General features: G+C 35.9%; 1 protein-coding gene across 1 annotated transcript in view; it reads right to left on the bottom strand.

Annotated features, from left to right (window-relative positions):
- Positions 1-19,669, bottom strand: part of Sec5 (exocyst complex component secretory 5) — a 444,876-nt gene that overhangs the window by 274,205 nt on the left and 151,002 nt on the right. The window contains exon 10 of the mRNA XM_090380740.1: positions 13,441-13,522. Coding sequence (XP_090236866.1) covers positions 13,441-13,522 — 82 coding nt within the window. The remainder of the gene's footprint in view (positions 1-13,440; positions 13,523-19,669) is intronic.

Raw genomic sequence — 19,669 nt, 5'->3', positions numbered from 1 at the left:
GGAGATACATTCATGCGAGACTATGATAGTGTAATAAAGAGATTAACTGAAGAACCTTCAAAATATCCGAGTGAACTGGAAATCAGCAAAGTATTTAAAATTTTGGAGGCAACTAGCAGTAGAAGTGAAAAGCTGAAGAAAGTTTATAGAGCACTGCTGACCTGACCATTAAACCAACAAGTGTCCAATCTGAGAGAGTATTTTCGATCACTGGTCTCTTTAACACAAAAATAAGGTCAAGTCTATCAGGAAAAATGCTTAATATACTGTGTTTTTTAAAGCATCATTTTCAGAAAAAAGCTTAGCGATAAATAGTAAAGTAATTTCCCCAAGCTGTTTTTTTTCACATTATTTTTATTTATTTATTATTATTATAGGGCTTATTATTTTTTTGTTTACTATACGAGAAGATAGTTTTTATTCAAAGGATTTGAATACAATTTGTAATTTTGTATAATCTCAAGCCTGGTTACTTTTTTGGAGCATTTTAATTTTTTTTATTTTTTTTACTATAAGAGGTGATAGATTTTGTTTAAAAGATTTGATTACGATTTGTACAATCTACCCAAGATAAAATAAATACCTGTGTTATAAGCTTTTAATTATTTTCCCTAAGTCTGAGAAAATCGGTTTTAAAACCGGTTTTAAGAGTAAACTTCGGTTAAACTCGGTTTTGAAATTTCTCGGTTTTATGCAAGCCCTAGTAAGTACTATAGGTTCTAATACCTCTCGTGTTTGGGGTTTACATAAAAAAAAAAAATCACTACTCCCATACAATCCCTGTTTCCCTTCCCCACTTCTAAAACCAACCTTTTTGCCTGGTGGACTCTACCACCACAAATCTTTCTGTTCTTAATAGCATGTGGAGAATGGGCTCCTCCCACAGGGGTGCCCCTCTATCCCTTTAACTTCCTATTTCAAAATGGAAAGTCTTCCTATCATCTACCTTCTTTAACTTCATCTGTTTCCCCTCCTCGCCTGTCTCTCCACTCTCTTTTTTCACATTCCAGAGTTTTTTTTTCTCCTGGGCCCTCCCTGGCAAGCTCAGGCATCTCCAAGGGTTTGCCCCTGCCAGAGCCCTTTCTATTCCCCAGTACACCTGGCCTACCTCCTCAAGGATGGGCAACATGGTGTCCCACCAGGGGTCCCATGGCTAAATGACTGGAGGAACAACAGACCAACACTACACTATGCAAACCAACACTAAAACTCACATTATCTCTGGCCTTTACAGAATTTCTACTGTGACAAAGAGTAAACAAATGTGGAGTTGGGAGGCAGTGCTGCTTGACAACTAATACTATATCCTTCCTGTACATTTTGTATTCACCATATTCAAATTCTGCATGACTAATGTTTGAGTGGCACCACATTTCCAATATCCCTATTGTCTGCATTTGTTGACTTAACCAGTACTTCAAATTAATCAAATCTGTTCTATACTCCTAGAATGTGTACAAGCAAGTACACATGCACCTAATTTTGCTTTTAATAACCCTAACACAACCCATGTATTTTCTTTCCACATGATGACCACAGCAGGTCTTTTAATCTCTGACACTTGCTTTTCAGCAGCTGTATGTCCCAAAAGAAGAATCACTTTCAGCTCTGCAGCTACTCTTAATCTATTAGTCTAAGTATCTTCCCAGGCTAGCAGTTTACTGATCCATCTAACACTGCTTCAATAGAATCAGCAAGTATTCTTGCTCCTCTTCTAAGTGTATTCCATCTCAGTAAAAAGAGTTTCTCCTGTTAACAAGCATGAACCACGCTGAGAAAATTCTATCCCATAAGCCTTACAGTCTCTCCAGGCCATAATGATTGGCAAGGCTCTCATTGTGTACTCCTTCCTATTATGTCTGAGCACTTTCAAATTTATTACTAAATCATAACTTGTTCTTGGCATTGCCCTGTACTTGTTAAGCAATTTCCACTTAATTTCCTCATGATCAGACCTCTTGCTCATTAGTATCTCCTACATCATTAGTACAAATGTGTAAAACAGTATCACCTTTTGAAATTTTAAGATATCTGCTCTATATCATCAACTTTAGCCCTACCCTGGTCATATTTCACCAATCCTTTTTATACAATATATTTCCCATTTTTCCTTGAGTCACCAGTGACTCACCACAAAGTCATCAATGACTGCTATCTTCTGTGGGAACATTGATTTTTGCTGTTGAGAATGGCATGTGTTGTCTATTGTTCAAGAATAGGCAGGCAATGAACTGGGCAACTGAGTGCTTGATGGAACACTGTTTTATACCTTTGAGGGCACCATCCTCGTTCTTCATGTCCTCATATAAGCACAACAGAATGCTGAATTTGCACTTAATTTCCTTATGTTCTTTAAATAAATATGCAAAAAGAAGTCTGTTTGCTGTATCATATCTGGCTAAAGGTAATTTTACAAAGAGACAACAAGCAGAACACATCACAAATCCCTAATTCGTAAGAGAATTGCCATCAACAGTTCTCCCCTGAACCAAAGCATTCCTGCTGCCTTGAGCCTTTTTCTCCACTGCTCTAATCTGAAGCACGATTCAATGTAAATTTATGAATACTGCACAAAACTAAAAGATACAAATGGAGTTACTGATCAAAGAGTAATGCAGGATCATCTAGACAGGAATGCAATTATACTGCTGTCAGGGCACAAATTTGTTAAGAAGTGATCTTGTTTGATCAATCTGATTGAGTACTATGACATAGTAACAAAGGAACTGGAAGCAAAAAATAATTTTGATATCATATACCTAGATTTCAGGAAAGATTTTGATATTGTTGCATGTGGAAGACTACTGTACAAATTGGAGAAGTGTGATGGCCAAGTTACTGCTATGGTTAAGGAATGGTTGAGTGAAAGAAGACAGAGAGTGGTTATTAATGGACACTGCTCTTCATGGACTAATTTTATTAAAGGAGTCCTCCAGGGTTCAGTACTGATCCCATTGTTGTTTTCTACATTTATTAATGATATTGATGAAGGTATATCAGGCTTAATGCCTAAGTTTGCAGATGATACAAAGGTTGGCAGGATGGCATCAAGGTATGCTACTGCAACAAGATCTAGAAAAATTAGGCAGACAGGCTGAAAAATGGCAGTTGAAGTTTAACATTGGCAAATGCAAGGTATTGCATAAGGGTAGTAGTAACCCCAAATTAATGTGCCAACTGTGTGGTACTATATTCAGGGTAGTGGAAAATGAAAAAGGCATAGGGGTAATTGTGCAGCTTAGATATGAAGTTCCCTGAGCAGTGTAAACAAGGCTGCTAAGACAGTTCATGGGGTTTTGTCAATAATAATACAGGAACTTTGCCAGCAGCAATAAGGAGGTGATTATCCAATTGCGCAAGGCAATGGTGAGGCTGCATCGCATCTTGAGTACTGTACACAGCTCTGGAGTTCTCATTTTAGGAAGGATGTAGATTTGCTGGAATGGGTGCAGAGAAGAGCAACAAGATTTGTGAAGGGAACAAAAAAGTAGTCTTACAAAGAAAGGTTTCAGTTCTGCATATTGCAATATCTGGAAACTAGGCACTTACAAGGATGATCTGATTAAGATGTTTAAGGTTTTGAATGGATTGAGCAAGCCTGCATGCTGATGGCATTCTTCCTCTTGCTTATATTCAAATTGTGGAAAGATATGCAGAAGTTTGCCTTTAGCCAGTTGATTATTGGAATAAACTTCCATCTGTTGTTGTGGCCGAAGGTAGAGTAAATTGAAGGAAGAATTAGACAAGTGATGAGGGATTTTTTTTTTTGTTTGCTGATGCTTTATAAGCTTGCTTTCTTGCATCATTTGCCACTACTAATACTAAATATTATAACACTAGTACTAAATATTATATTTAGTATTAATATTAATTTTTTTAATTTATTTAAAATTATTTAATTTTAATTTAGCATTTGGCAGCCATATTTGCTATGCTATTTTAAGTTACATTATGTACTATATGATACAGTTATGTCAGGAGGTCATGTTTATACTTCTCTATATTTATAGACATAATAAAACGCTTATGGACTTCTAATATATAACTATATGCCTATAGAATTATACAGAAGTCTACTACTAAATCCCATTTATACTGTTATATAACAATACTCTAATTGATACTACTTTTATATCATTCTTATACAGATACTATAAGAATGACAGTTTTGTTATATCAACACAGTACAATGGCAGAATACTACAACTTTCATTTTCTAAGCAATTTTGGAAACCAAGTTTACTGGATATACACCTTTAACTTTAAACAAAAAATAACAAAAATCAGTAACTTTTAAGTAATAACAAGTCAACTTAGTAGCTCCCTAAAAGCAATCAATTCATCATAATCTCAATAGCAGAAAATCTTTTAAAGTTCTATTTATAACTTCTTGTTCTTTATTATTCAAAAAGCTCTCAGTTAAGTATCATGAGCTAAGTGCATTATACAACAGTAAACTGTAAAGGTTTATAGTGATATGCTGCTCTGCATTTTTAAAATTCTGGTTTGCTAATGCCAACAGTAGGTGTTTATATGTGTTAAGTCTGGTGGAAAAAGTTTAGGACACAGTGCTGTTATTTTATTTACTACATTTCAGATGTTCCTAGGTTTAATAAATATCACCGTAGTAGAGAAGTGAGAGAGAGAGGTATTGAGGCTAACACACATATAGTATAATATCAACTTTTAATTATACCAAATAATGCTACATACAAGCAAACTGTATATATAAATATATAAACATATATATAAATGTATATATATAATCATTTCAATGAAATCCCCTGCTTAGTTATCATGCTTCAGTTGGCACAGTCATAGTTATACATTCATTTGTTTATATAGCAGTTTCCATCCTCTCGAATCTAACTCACTGATTTTCATCATGTCACACTCTCCCAGTAAACATATATTTCGTTATCATACATAGAGAAGTTGCCCCAATCTTAATCATATTTCCACTTATCGAGTCCCTACTGGCATTCCAATATATCAAAAAGATGAAAAAAAAAAAAAAAAAAAATTCTTAGGTATCTGAAAACTAAATTGACAAATAATAAATTTCCATTTATCTCTAAATATCTTAATAAGGGTATTTTTATAGCAATTAGTAAATGTCATAAAGATTTGGATGCAATTATATCAGAGCTATGGTGTGGTTCCATTTGGATTTTTAACAGTTGGTTCTCTTTGGTCTAGGTCTTTCCCAATGACTTGTATGTATAAAAATAGTAGGTGCTTCCCCCAGAGCATGTTATTTATAGCTTAAGCTGTGTGAAAAGGTTGTACCATATATTTGTTCTGTTGGCAGTAATTAATTTTTTATAACATTTTCTGAGAGGGAGTCACCTATTTTCTAATATTTTCTGCAGTTTTGATATTTGATACTTTTATTGAAGGGAGCTTTGTTCCTCTCCTTTTCTCCAGTTTTGTAAGGTGGTTTTTCACTCTTTTTCTGTAGCCTTGCTAGGATATATACTATTGCAATTTTTATATATACTAGGATATATACTATTGCAAATTCTATGCCTAACATTACATTATAAAAGAATATATATATATATTCTTTTATAATGTAATGTTAGGCATAGAATTTCTTTGGTTTTCATAAATAAAGCTGCATTTAAATTATTCAATTAACCAGAATGGCTTTACTTGGTTTGCAAACAAAAATCTACTGACCGTTGTTTACCCATTCCTTTATTTGATACCTTTCTTTTTTATCTTTTAGGATTGTTCTTAGTATTCTCTGTATTTCTGCTAATTTATGTTACAGCTGGTTCATTGATCATGTTATTGCTTTATGCTTTACTGAAATACCACCCCCCACCTCATGGGATGGACAGTTATGCTCCTGGTACACCTGAGTACCACTGGTACTCAGATATCCTATTTCTTTTCATCACTGTGCCAAATTTAGTGTTGGCTTATTACATACTCTCTTCTAACATGCCCATCTCATATTATGTATATGATTTATGTATATAATTGTCCTGTCTGCTATCTGTTCTAGCAGTTATTCTGCCAGTAAGCTACTAAATTATTGAGAATGTATCACATTTTCCAATATGGCCTATCTTTAGGTCAGTCCAGTATATACTGGCTGATATTAATCAGAAACAGATAGCTTCTGCTAATTATTACTGGGATTATTACTAATGCCATTCAGATGTATTGAATGGCATTCAGTACATCCCAATAATAATTATTACTTGATAATGGATGGGCGCTCTGGCTGCAGAAGAGAACAGTCAGTGGATTTTTGGATGCTGTAAAGGGATAAGTATTTTTAATTTTTACCGTATTCTTCATTAATTAACATAGTACATTGTGTTTTACAGAGATACTAAATAGGTTTAGTAGCATTCATTAGCTTCTTATTTTGAATTTAACCATCGATTTTTGGAAGTTACGACTCCCGGTGTTGGCGCTAATATTGTTGAACTAGCCGGCATATTGTAGTCGATAAGAAATAGCATAACTGATAGCATAAGGTATAAAGTAAAACTGGATAGCGTAATATGAAGCACTGTATTAAGAATCTGTTAGCTTATTATAGTATTATCAATTAATCAATAATATTATTAATCTTATTAAATTCCATTGTTAATTAAATTGTATTTAAACGGAAATCATGACCCAGACTAGAGCTGCAAAGCAAAGATCACAGACTAGCATGAGTGCTGTGATTCGGGGGAGGAACGAAGGGGGTGATTTTCCAACGCATCACAGTCTCAAAAAATGTACAAAATCTGAAATGTTTGATGACCTTTCTAAAACAGGACATGCTCTAGCCAAGGAGGATGCCTTTGTGTGTGTTGGTGTCTAGAGTGTCAGGAAATTAGGTGCCAACTCAGCGTTTTGATGGGCATCTATGGGAGCTTGAGGTGTAGGATAAATGCCCTCAACGAAATTAATATGAGGGACCCATCAAGCTCTCATCTGCCCAGCTCAACGGCAGAGCTCACTACTATGCATCAGGCAACACAGAGGCAATCTCCAAGGCAGAATGCGCTGGTCCCAAAGAAACTAGTTATTGTTGGTGACTCTATTGTCAGGGAGACGGGGAATATACTATGCAAGAAGGATAGGTGGAACAGGACCAGGGTATGTCTGCCAGGGGCAAGAATTAATGACGTTGTAGAGCAGATATTATCTTTTAAGGGCACAAAAGGTGATATTGTTGTACACGTTGGAACTAATGACATTAAGAGTAAGAGATCTACAGATTTACTTAACAAGTACAGGTCAATGCTGGAAAAAAGTCGCGAGTCAGGATTAAATTTTAAAATGTCTGCAATTCTGCCCAGACACGATAGGAGGGAGTATATGATGAGAGCCCTGTCAATCAATTCAGCCCTGAAGAGATTGTGCAAGGCTCAAGGGGTAGAACTTTTTTCAGCCTGGTCTGTGCTTGTTGACAGGAGAGAGAGTGCTTCTACAGAGATGGGGTACATTTAAATAGAAAGGGTGCTAGAATATTTTCTGATGCTATGAGGCAGTGTTAGGTGGGTCGGAAAACTGCTAGCTTGGAGGGATACACAGACTAAAAAGTTAACAGTGGCCATAGGCAGAGGCAAAAGTGATTCTTGCACTGCTTCTATTAGAATGAGCAGCAGCCTGGAAAGCAAGTTAATGGAGATTTCCAGGACTGCTGGTGGTTATAGTGGAACAATTAAATACATGGACTGTGTTAGGGTAACTAAGAGTAGGCACAGGTGCATGTACACAATGCTAGGAGTATAGTTAATAAATTTGATGAGCTTGAAGTGCTAGTCAAGACATCAAAGGCCGATACTGTTGGGATATCAGAGACATGGTGTCACACAGATACAAAGTATTTGTATAAGCAGTGTAGAATTGGAATTTGGCAAGTACAATGTGTACAGAAAGGACAGACAGACAGAACAGGAAGGAAGGAGAGGTTATGCTATTAGTTAAGAAACACAAAATCTAAGGAAGTGCATCCAACTGATGTTGGAGACAATGCAATATTGAGTCTGTTTGGTGACATAAGCACTGGAAAAGGAAAAATAAGAGTAGGTGTGTGTTATAGGAATAATGAATCTGATGAGTATAATGAGCAATTGTGCAGAGAAACAGAGTGGGCCAGTAAATCAGAATGTCATATAATGGGGGATTTTAACTTTCCAGATATTGACTGGAACTTGTAGATTGGTCAATCGCACACTAGCAAGACTTTTGTGGATTTTTTGGATGACTGTTTTCGAGAGGCAACCAGAGGGAGTAATACTCTTGATTTGATTATCAGCAGTGATTATTCATGCATTAAGAATTTGCAGATAAAGGAACCACTGGGTGACAGTGATCACAATGTATCAATGTGAGAAATACTTAAAGATGTAACTACCATCAAGGCTAAAGGGAAGGGCTTTTGCTTTCATAAAGGTGACTACAGGAGTCTCAGACAGTTTTTAAATTCTGTACAGTGGGATCAACTGATGATGTTACCAACGTTGAATTCTAAATGGGAAGCCTTCAGGGACTCAATTTTGGAGGCTACTAGGATTTTCATTCTAACTAAGAAATACTGTTCAAGGTGTAGGCCTAAATAAATGTCAGATGAATTAATGAGGCCGTGGCAGAGAAAAAAAATGTATGGGATGCATATAAAGTATCAGGTGACACAGAAGCCTATGGCAGATATAAACTAGTCTGTAATCAAGTCACAAAGGAAGTTAGGTAGGCAAAGGCAGATTACGATAAATCTTTGGCAATGGATGCAAAGAAAAACAGCAAAGAATTCTTTATTTATGTAAACTCTAGAAGGAAAGGGATGAATCAGATTGCACCACTTAACATAGATGGGTTGACTATCGATGATCATGCTCAGGAAGCTGATAAACTAAATGAGTATTTTACATCTACATTCACTCATGAGGAGTTATTCAATGAGGGGAGTGCCAGAAGATTATCAAACTCAAACAGGGAGCTAAGCGATTTTGTATTCTATATCTGGGAAGTTAAAATCTCCCATTATAAGACACTGATTTACTGGCCCACTATTTCTCTGTATAATTATTCATTGTACTCATCAGAGTCATTGGGCCTATAACAAACTCCTCCACTTATTTTTGCTTTCCCAGTAATTATGTCACACCAAACTTACTCAACATTGCACTGACCATCTATGTCAACTGGATGCACTTCCTTAGATTTTGTGTTTCTTAACTAACAGCATAACCCCACCCCCACCTCCCTTCCTATCCTGTCTGTACACATTGTACTCTCCAAATTTCAATTCTGCATCCCTTATATCTGAATGACACCGTGTATCCGCATTGGATGTCTTGGTCATCTATCAACCTCTGTGTCATTTATGAAATGTCTACTCATCACGCACTAGTCTTTAATAAGTTTGTTGATGGGAAAGGTGGCCTTTACTAATTTGTTGGGAGTAGCGAGCAGTAAAAGTATTTTAGCTTGTATTCTAACTTCTGACTCTATCAGCAACACGGATTAGAGAAGTTGCCATTCCATAAATTTGTTTTATTTCATTTGAAATAAATCTTTATTGATATCACTTTATTAATAATTATATTAGTTAAATGTTCACTGCTCTCTAAAGTGCAGAAGGTATCATCCTTGTGCCATACTCTTTACATTGTGCTGGAAATAAACCCATAGAACAAAATTTACTTGATGGCTACCTGATACATGATACCTGAACCATCACAGTAAGCTTTTACAGCTGTTTTTCTTATCCTTGTCTTTTGAATTACATATTGAGGCTGTTTTACTTAATGAAATAATCATTAAATTAAAAAATTATTAAAGATTTCCAAACACAGCCACAGAGAATTTCATTTCTGATGGCCCACTGATTTTTAGGAACACAATGGGTCAATGATACAGTGAAGGGTATACAGCTACAGAGAATTTCATTCTGATGGCCCACTGATGTTTAGGAACACAATGAGTCAACGACAGAGTAAAGGGTATAGGTATTGCTGAGAAAACTCTGAAAACTGAATGTTTGCCATATAAATTGTTTGACACTTGCATGATACCAAAAGATTATGATCCAGATTTTGCAAAATGAATAGAACATATCAGTAATGTCAAATTAAAATATTGTATCAGTAATGTGTTTTCCTTGTTTTTTTGCTTTGATTTTTGTTTTGATTATTTATTATTATTTTTTTGCATTGATTTTTGGGAAATTGAAGATGTTCCAACAGTCTCTAACACTTTTCTGCAGCTGGCCAACAGTGTAATGTTCTGGGCTGATCTCAAGGAGTGGGGTGGGGGACCTTTTTACTTTTATTCATGAACACAACATTATCATTTTTGGTTGTTAGTAAAAAATATCCTGTGTGGTATTTGTTTGTTTATTTTGCTTTTTTTTTTTTTTCTTCTTGTTATATTATTTTTTTAATGAAATGTTAACTAAGTGATTTTGTAGGTGTTCCTTCCAGTACCTTCATGGTGCCAAATTTCTTATTTAAAAATTTTGGCCAGTAGTACAACAGATAACATATTAATGATAAATGATTAAAAAAAAAAAAAAAATATATATATATATATACAGGGTGATTCACTACCAGTGTGACAAACTTGCAGGGGGTGTAGGGGGCACAAAGACGAATCGGAATCACATAGCATTGCAGGGTCCAAAATGCCTTCGTCATGCGGTAGAGGACGTTGAACGGGAGATCGCGTGAACAGCGATCCAGCTGGAAGTCAGCATTTGCGAACCAGTTCCAGAGGCAGTAGGATGAGCGAGTATTCAAACGTTGAACTGGCCAACATGCACCTCACGTATGGAGCTGTGGACTGTAATGGGCGCACCGCTCTACGCTTGTACCAGGAACGTTTCCCGCACAGGCGTGCTCCTCATCGTACGATTTTCGCACGTGTGCACAGAAGGTTACGTGAGACTGGCTGTTTCACGAGAGGTAACATGATTCGAGAGCGAACGACGAGGGCACCAGACAATGAGGAGAATGTCCTACGTCTTGCAGAAGGCAATCCAAGTACGAGTACTCGAGCGATAGGCCAACGATTGGGTATTTCCCAATCCAATGTATGCAGGATACTGTCAACAAACCAAATGAGTTCATACCATCTGCAATGCATCCAATCATTGGAGCCTGCGGATTATCCACTCCAGAGGACTTTTGCTACTTTGTTTCTTCAACAGAAACGGTTCGCAAATGCTGATTTCCAGCGAGATCGCTGTTTACGCGACCTCCCATTCAACGTCCTCTACTGCACGACGAAGGCATTTCGGACCCTGCAATGCTATATGATTCCGATTCGTCTTTGTGGCCCCTACACCTCCTGCAAGTTTGTCGCACTGGTAGTGAATCACCCTATATATATATATATATACAGACACTCCCCAGCTTACGTAATACTAGACTTACACATTTTGCATCCCGTAGAAATAAATGGAGGTATCGTGAAAATATTGTAATGTGAACTCAATAACACTTTTTTTTTTTTTTTTTGGTAATTCATTCCAAGATCTCAGAAGTTGAAATTTTCACTATATAACTAAGCTATTTATCTCTCTAAAAGGTCATTTTTATAATGGAAATTGCACTACACTTTCATCATTATCATATGTTCCATTATAAGAATCAATTTTGAACGCCTTTGTGATATTTTTCTAAAACATGTTACTGCAGGTCACAACCATAAAACAATAAAAACAATTTGCACTTTAGGGTTTATTGGGCTTTTCTGTTACTGCAATCTATTATAAAAGTGTATTAAACTCAATCTTATTGCATTTGCCATAATACCGATAACTGGAATTCTGTGGGTTTTTACGTTACAATATTATGGTGAAATGTGTTCCCCTTCACTGAAATCTTCAATCATATAAAAAATATAAATAAATTTTCAGAATCTTCTCTTCATTCCTATTTACTTATTACAATGATGAAGGGAAAGTGACCAACAGAAAGTGCAAGTGCTGACGGTGCTAAAAAATGAAAAAAAATTGATTTAGAAATGAAGATGATTAATTAAGAAGTACAAAGCAGGACAAAGTTTGTCATTATTGCACGGAATTAGGTGTCGCTGCTTCAGCAGTGAATACTATTTGAAGGGACATAAATACATTTTCAGAATCTTCTCTTCATTCCTATTTACTTATTACAATGCTGAAGGGAAAGCGACCAATGGAAAGTTCAAGTGGTGGCAGTGATAGAAAATGAAACAAAATTGATTTAGAAATGAAGATGATTAAGAAGTATGAAGTAGCACAAAGTTTGTCATCTACTGCACAGAATTAGGTCTCACTGCTTCAACAGTGAATACTATTTTAAGGGACAGTGTGCATATAAAAGAATATGCTAAAGGATCAATGCATTTAAGATCAACAGTGTTCAGATAGTATATCGAAGATGGAAAGCTATTAATAATATGGATGGAAAATCAGATTCAGAAGCAAATGCCCCTGAATCTAATGGCCATTCAAGCAAAAGCAAGAAGTATTTATGAAGACATTAAGGATAAGTACGGCGAACCCCAAGCCAAGTTCGTAGCAAGCAACAGGTGGTTTAATAGGTTCAAGCATTGCACTGATTTCCAAAACATTAAAGTATGTGGTGAAGTTGCCAGTGTCGATTCTGCAGCTGCAGAGAAATTTTGTGATGTGTTGGAAAAAACCTCTTCTAAATCTCTACAGCCCTCAACTTCTACAGTGACATACTTATCAGCTGGAAAGTTAATTCTGGCAACGATGCTCGAAAGGTAAAATTTGCTGATGTTTTGCCTGTCTCTTCTCTCTGTTTTTTAATTTTATAATTTTGAAAATTTTGTAATTTTGTACGCTTTTGTAATTTTGTACGCTTTTGTAATTTTTCCTGCGCATCTGATAAAAAAATTGAATAAATACACAGTGTAATTCTATTTACATGTTCATCGAACATTTCTTTTTTGCTTCAATCAAATTCAGCATGCATAGTTGCGAGTGCTGCATAAGCATTTAGGGAAATTACGACTTACGCAGAGTTCAGCGGAATGCAACCCTTACGTAAATTGGGGAGTGGCTGTATATATATTATATTAAACAGTAGTTGATCACTTCTGATGCATTTTTCCTTTATCTCTATTTGAATTTGACATTTCTGGCAATCTCCAAGTCCTGGGGTTTTGTCAAATTTCAGACATTGTACCTGTAGAGTGAATATTACTAAACTACCTGATAATTAAAAAAAAATTAAAAATAATATGGAATCATGATTAATTATAAAACAATATTGATTATTACCATCAGCACATTAAAACATAACTTTTCCTTCAAATCTGGTATTCTTTGTGATTTTAGACAATACTGCAAGCAAATTTACTGGTCATTCTTTATCTCTATTTCACACAATTTTAAATTTCTACATCCAAAACAAAAAGCTAAAATAAATAAACAGGTCACTATCAACCAAGTTAAAGTTCTTAATACTCAAATACCTTTTTTGAAAACTGCAACTTCTGTAACCTGAAAGAGTGATTTTGCTCGAGCATAATCATTGATAACAACATCATAATCACCCTGAAAAATAAACAGATACTACATTCATGAATGTTACTTCTCAAAAAATAAATAATATCATATATCAAGAGAAATAGCAAAAAAAATCTTTTTTTATTCTAATGTTATCAAAATGATATTACCAAAGGCATAAGAATTACAGGCTTCAGAGAAAGAAAAAAAAAAAATTAAACTGAATGATAATCATTTACTACTACTACTGCTAATAATAATAAGCAACTTCACATTAATACTATAAGTTTTTCATTATACTGTCACTCCTTTATGACAAACAGCAGGTATATCGAATAGCAGTAAAACAAGAACATGTACAAGATTTGAAAGTAGAATTACAAAGGCAATGATCCGAAAGCATCAAACGCCTTCCATCATCATCATCATCACTTAAAAGAAAGAAAAACCTTTAAAGTAACATTATATGATATGTCATATCATATCATTATATGATATGACATGCAATAGAACTGAGGGCATTTGGCAGTAATCTGTTACAGCTCATTCATATAAATCTGCCCTCGGCAATACGACACACATCCCATTCTATTAACAAGTACAAGTTATCTTCCTCATAGCATTCCTTTAACTGGCAATTAAAACAATTGCAGACAGTGCTGCACTTTTAATGCCTTAGTAAAATTAGTGCTACTTCAGCTTTTTAAGAGGAAATGCCTTCTCCTTCTCTAAAAAAGAGGAGAAGGAGAAGAAATAAATAAAAAAAAGGAAACTAAGTTTGGAGTTGAACTGAGAATGGATGTTGACTAGCTGTGAGGTTCACTCAGACTGGCTTGAAAGAAAGAGGTAGAATCAGGGATGCTAATTCAGAACAGTGTCCACGGAAAATATTTGTGGAAATGGCATACAGCCAAAAACAGAAGATCTGTGTGATAGAGAGTGGAGTAAGTTTATAGGAGAAGGAATATTAACTAATCAATTGTTCTCTTTTGGATAGAATCTAGGAATATTTAAGAGTGATTTTGAGAGAATATCACTCCAGATATGGGAACAATATTCCATATAATGATGGATTTGATATTTGTACAGTTAGCAACCAATTTAGAAAAAAAAGTAATAGTGGCAGTGAAAAAGAGCCTAGGTTTTTTTTGATGCAGAGGAAACAATGAGTATAGGTGTAGCAGACTCATTTTTTGCAAAGAAAAAGAACGGACTGAGTTTCAGAAGGTCTGGAGCGAACTAAGTTTCCTTCTCTCCACTGAAAAATAAACTAGCAGTTATTTGAAAAGTTAGCATTAGCATTAGTAGAGGCATATGATACAAGAAAGCAAGCTTATGCAGCATCAAAAAAAAAAAAAAAAAACCACTTCCATTTCACCCCTCCGTTCGTTCGAAATACCTGTCCAGCTGAGATTTAAATTTATTTAGGCTATCAACTTCCACGAGGGATGGAAGTCTGTTCCACCAACCAACAACCCGCTGGCTAAAGGCAAATTTCCACACATCTATCCTACATCTGTCTTTCCTCAATCTGAATTTATGCCCTCTCAGGTGATTATTCTGAGCAAGAGGAAGAATCTCATCGGCATTGAGCATGCTCAAACCATTCAAGGCTTTATACACCTCTATCAGATCACATCACTGGTGCCTAGTCTCCAGACACTTTAATTTGCAAAACTTAAGCCTTTCTTCATAAGAGCAACCCTTTGTTCCATTCACTAATCTTGTTGCCCTTCTCTGTACTCATTCCAGCAGCTCTACATCCTTGAAATGAGGCCTCCAGACCTGTATACAGTACTCAAGGTGTGGCCTGACCATTGCCTTATACAAGGGAATAATCACCTCCTTATCCCTGCTAGAAAAATTCCTGTATATCATTGACAAGACACCATGAGCTACTCTTTCAGCCCGTCTGCACTGCTCAGAGAACTTCATATCTGCCTGCACAATTACCCCCAGGTCCTTTTCATTCTCTACCATTGTCAGTGTAGTACCACAGAGTTGATACGTTGCTCTGGGGTTGCTGTTTCCCATGTGTAGTACTTTACATTTGTCAATGTTAAACTTCATTTGCCACCTCTCAGCCCATCTGCTCAACCTTTCCAGACCTTGTTGCAGCAGCATAGTGTCAGTAGCGTCCTTAACAACCCTGCCAACCTTTGTATCGTCTGCAAACTTGGACATTAAGCTTGATATACCATCATCAATATCATTTATAAATACAGAAAACAATAATGGACCCAACACTGAACCCTGAGGGACTCCATTAATAACATTAGTCCACGATGAGCAGTGTCCACTGATTATCTCTCTCTCTCTCTCTCTCTCTCTCTCTCTCTCTCTCTTCTCCCCCTCAACCATCCCTTTATCCATAGCAGCAATTTGCCTCCAATGTCACCCTGCTCCAATTTGTGCAGCAGTCTTCCATGTGCAACAGTATCAAAAGCCTTTCTAAGATCCAAATATATAATATCAAAGTTATTCCCTGCATCCAGTTCTTTTTTTTTTTTTTGGAAGTTGTTGGTGCATAGGCTTCTGTGGCCATAATGCACCTCCCAAGGTTTCTGCAGTACTTTGATCCAAGCCCGAGGCGGGAATCAAATCCACGATCTATGGGTTGCCAGGCAGGCACTTTACCCACCCGGCTAGTTCTTTTGTGACTGCATCATAGTATCCAATCAAATTGGTCAGGCAAGACTTTCCCTTAACAAAACCATGCTGTGTCCAAGCTATAACTGAAGTCTTGTCTAGATGATCCTGAAGTGCTTCTTTAACCAGTGCCTCCATTAATTTTCCTGGAACAGAAGTTAAACTCACAGGTCTATAATTACTTGTGTGTCAGCCTTTGATCCTCTTTTGTGAATTGGGATCACATTTGCACATCTCCAGTATATGGGTACCTCCCATGAGTCCAAAGAAGCTCTCATAATTATGGCTAAGGGTTTGCTTACTTCCTTTGCTGCCTCCTTTAATATAACTGGATAGATCCCATCCACCCCAGCTGCCTTTTTTATGTTTATCCTAAACAATTTCTCCTCCACTTTCCTCTTAGTTATTACAAAATCATCTAGCTCACTGCCAGAGTTTACTTCTGGTTACAGCTGTTACAGCTGTTTGTGCAGAGCAGGGTTTGTTAGACATGAAAGTGTACTTTCATGCAAAACCAATGATAGGATTATTAGTCAATGGGAGATCCTGATAAATCTGCCCAGGTGGAAAAGACTGGGAAACTTGCAGCAGTTAAAGACAGAAACCAAGTAACCATCACATGTGGTCAGAGGGAAAGCTGGATCCCAATCACAAAAATCAGAAGAGAGAGCAATTATAAGATGGTTGTGTTTTTTTTGGTTTTTAGGAGCATCAGCAACTAAGGCCATATTGCTCCGGGATATGTGGTGGTCATTCCCTGACCTTTCCGCATCTTCTGTATTTGGTGATGACGGGCTCGAACCCCAGTCTAATCAAGAAGCATGTGATACGCACTACTGCTCCTTCCCACCTGGCTACGGAGGAGCAATTATAAGATGGACACTTGGTTAAAAGATCTTTATGCCAAATGTCATCAAAACCTTAGAAATGTCAAGGTAAACTGAGTTTTCCCAAATTTTTCAGCATATAAGCTTGATGACAGGAATTTGTGACACTTTTTAAAAATTCCTTTGGTACAAGCAAATATTCATGCAAAAAAAAAAAAAAAAAACCAACAAAATATAAGAGTATAAAAAAGTGACATAAAACAGGATTAACTCTGGAACACCTTTTAACCAGCATCCATCTTATAATCGCTCTCTCTTCTGATTTTTGTGATTGGGGATTCAGCTTTCCCCTCTGACCACATGTGATGGTTACTTCGTTTGTCTTTAACTGCTGCAAGTTTCCCACTCTTTTAACCTTTTTTTGGAGTGAGTTTTCAGAGCAAATCTGGGCCCTGAGCAGTGAGTTTTCCACCAGCTATGGAATGGGTGTCTTCACAAAACAGTGAAATTTCCTAAAAATGAAATCTCTGTACATTTGTACTTGGTTGCCCAATGTTGGTCTTAGTCACTAATGCACCTAAAATCCTACTATTACAAAAACAACCTATGTCAACCCATAGTTTACACGGATATATCAGAATCCATTGTAATTAGTTCACATTTTCTCATTATGTTATTAACGTAATTGGTTTGTTATTCATCTTATGTTAACGTACTGTCCTATGGTATTGTGCTGTTAATCTAATTGTGTTATTTATAGCTGCATCGCTGGCATCTCCGTAGCCAGGCGGGCAAGAGCAGCAGTGCGTAGCACGCGCTTCTTGATTAGACCGGGGTTCGAGCCCGTGACCACCAAATACAGAGGATGTGGAAGGTCACTGCATTTCCCCAGCCTGGAAAAAGGGTGAGGGGTGAGGGTTGGCGTCAGAAAGGGCATCCGGCCGTAAAAACTTCATGCCAAAACAAAAAAAAAAAAAAAAAAAAGCTGACCTCATATATAAAATGGGAAAAAGGCGAGGACCAAAAAGAAAAAAAAAACTTGGTTGCCCAATATTAGAGTGAAATTAATTCAAACAAGTATGTTAATGTACACACTGCATTACACTTCAGATGTGTTAGCAAACAGTGAATATTCATAATTTATAAAAAATAAAAAAAATAAATGAAAAAAGAGAGAGAGAGAGAGAGAGAGAGCAAAAACCAGCACCTTTTATTTACAAATTGAAAATATTTCATTTCTGCATATCCACCACCTTGCCCATTCATTCCAACAACCAGCAGCACATGGCATCAAACATAATATCCACTGCTTCAGTTACAATACATAGTATACAGACTGCCTGTGCAATATGTATGAAACAAGTTTGGTAATGCAGGCTTGAAAAAGTGCTTAATTCAGGCTTGAAATGTAACAGACTATGCTACATTTCAAGCATGTTAAATTTTTTAATGTTAAAAACGTTTTTACTGGTGTTATTCCAAAAATTCTGTAACGAAAAACCATCATGTGAAAAGCTTTATGGAAGTGACATCATCTTCAGCTTCTGCCAGAAGCAAATTATTATAACTTGTATTGTTGGAATTGTACTTGTATGATGGCAACAACAATTTATTTTCAATTTCTTTTCAATTTTACTTTCAATTTTTTTTTTAACACTGTTGATAACATTGGTAGAGGAATATTAAATGACTTGCTCTTCTTCCTCGAGGTGATCTGATAGAGATGTTAAATTGCTTTGCAATTTTTGTTTTGGTGTGCTCCCCCTTCTTCGGTGATTTGGAGGTCAGTACCCAAGTATAAATCATTTTATTTATACTTGGGTACTGACCTCCAAATCAAATTAAGGAAAGATGGTTTCAGTATAGATGTGTGGAGGTTTGCCTTCAGCCAGCAGGTGGTTGATGTTGGAACAAACGTCTAATTGTTGAATAAATTCAAGGAAGAACTAGACGAATTGTTGGAGAGGATGGACAGGTGATGTGGGAGTTTTTTTTTTTTTTTTGCTGATGCTTTTATAAGCTTACTTTCTTGCATATGATGTAAGAAAGTAAGCTTATACTACTACTAATAATAATAATAATAATAATTATCAAATTTTCTATCTCTCTTTTCAATAATGCATCATTCATCATCATTTCACCATACTGGTTAAACAAATGACTTTTTTTGCTTAATAAAAAAAAATTAAATAAATAAAAGAAAATTTTCCAATTGAAAAACTTTACAGATTACAATTTATAGAATACTTAATATAGTTTTATGTTCTCTACCTAATCTTAACTATTCAGTTTAATTACAACTGCAAAATATTTATTACCTGCATTTTTTTAATTCTCTTTTCACTTTATATTGAACTTTTTCTCTTTATAAGAAAAACCTCATTAATACAGTATTGGTTTATACAAAATAGCTCTCATACCTCTTCAAAAGGAATAAGCATTCTCATATTAAAAAATTTCTTTGATACAAAATGTGTTTAATATGTATTACAAAGTTACTATTTGCACCTGGAAATGTATGGTTATTCTATAACCATACTGAAAAGTATGGCCACAGTATAATCATACTTTTCAATACAGTTAGCATAATAAGCCGATCACACTACAATACCTTGTCTAGGTCACTTTGTCATCTCAGGAGAGGGGTAATCAGATCCATCAGTTTAGTGTGAAATATGAGGGGTGCTAAAACACGACTGGCATAATTCATGCTACAGGA

Source organism: Mastigoproctus giganteus, chromosome 9 (genome assembly GCF_048544385.1).
Source record: "Mastigoproctus giganteus isolate SK-2022 chromosome 9, ASM4854438v1, whole genome shotgun sequence".
Taxonomy (NCBI): domain Eukaryota; kingdom Metazoa; phylum Arthropoda; class Arachnida; order Uropygi; family Thelyphonidae; genus Mastigoproctus; species Mastigoproctus giganteus.
This window is presented reverse-complemented; position numbering and strand designations above follow the sequence as displayed.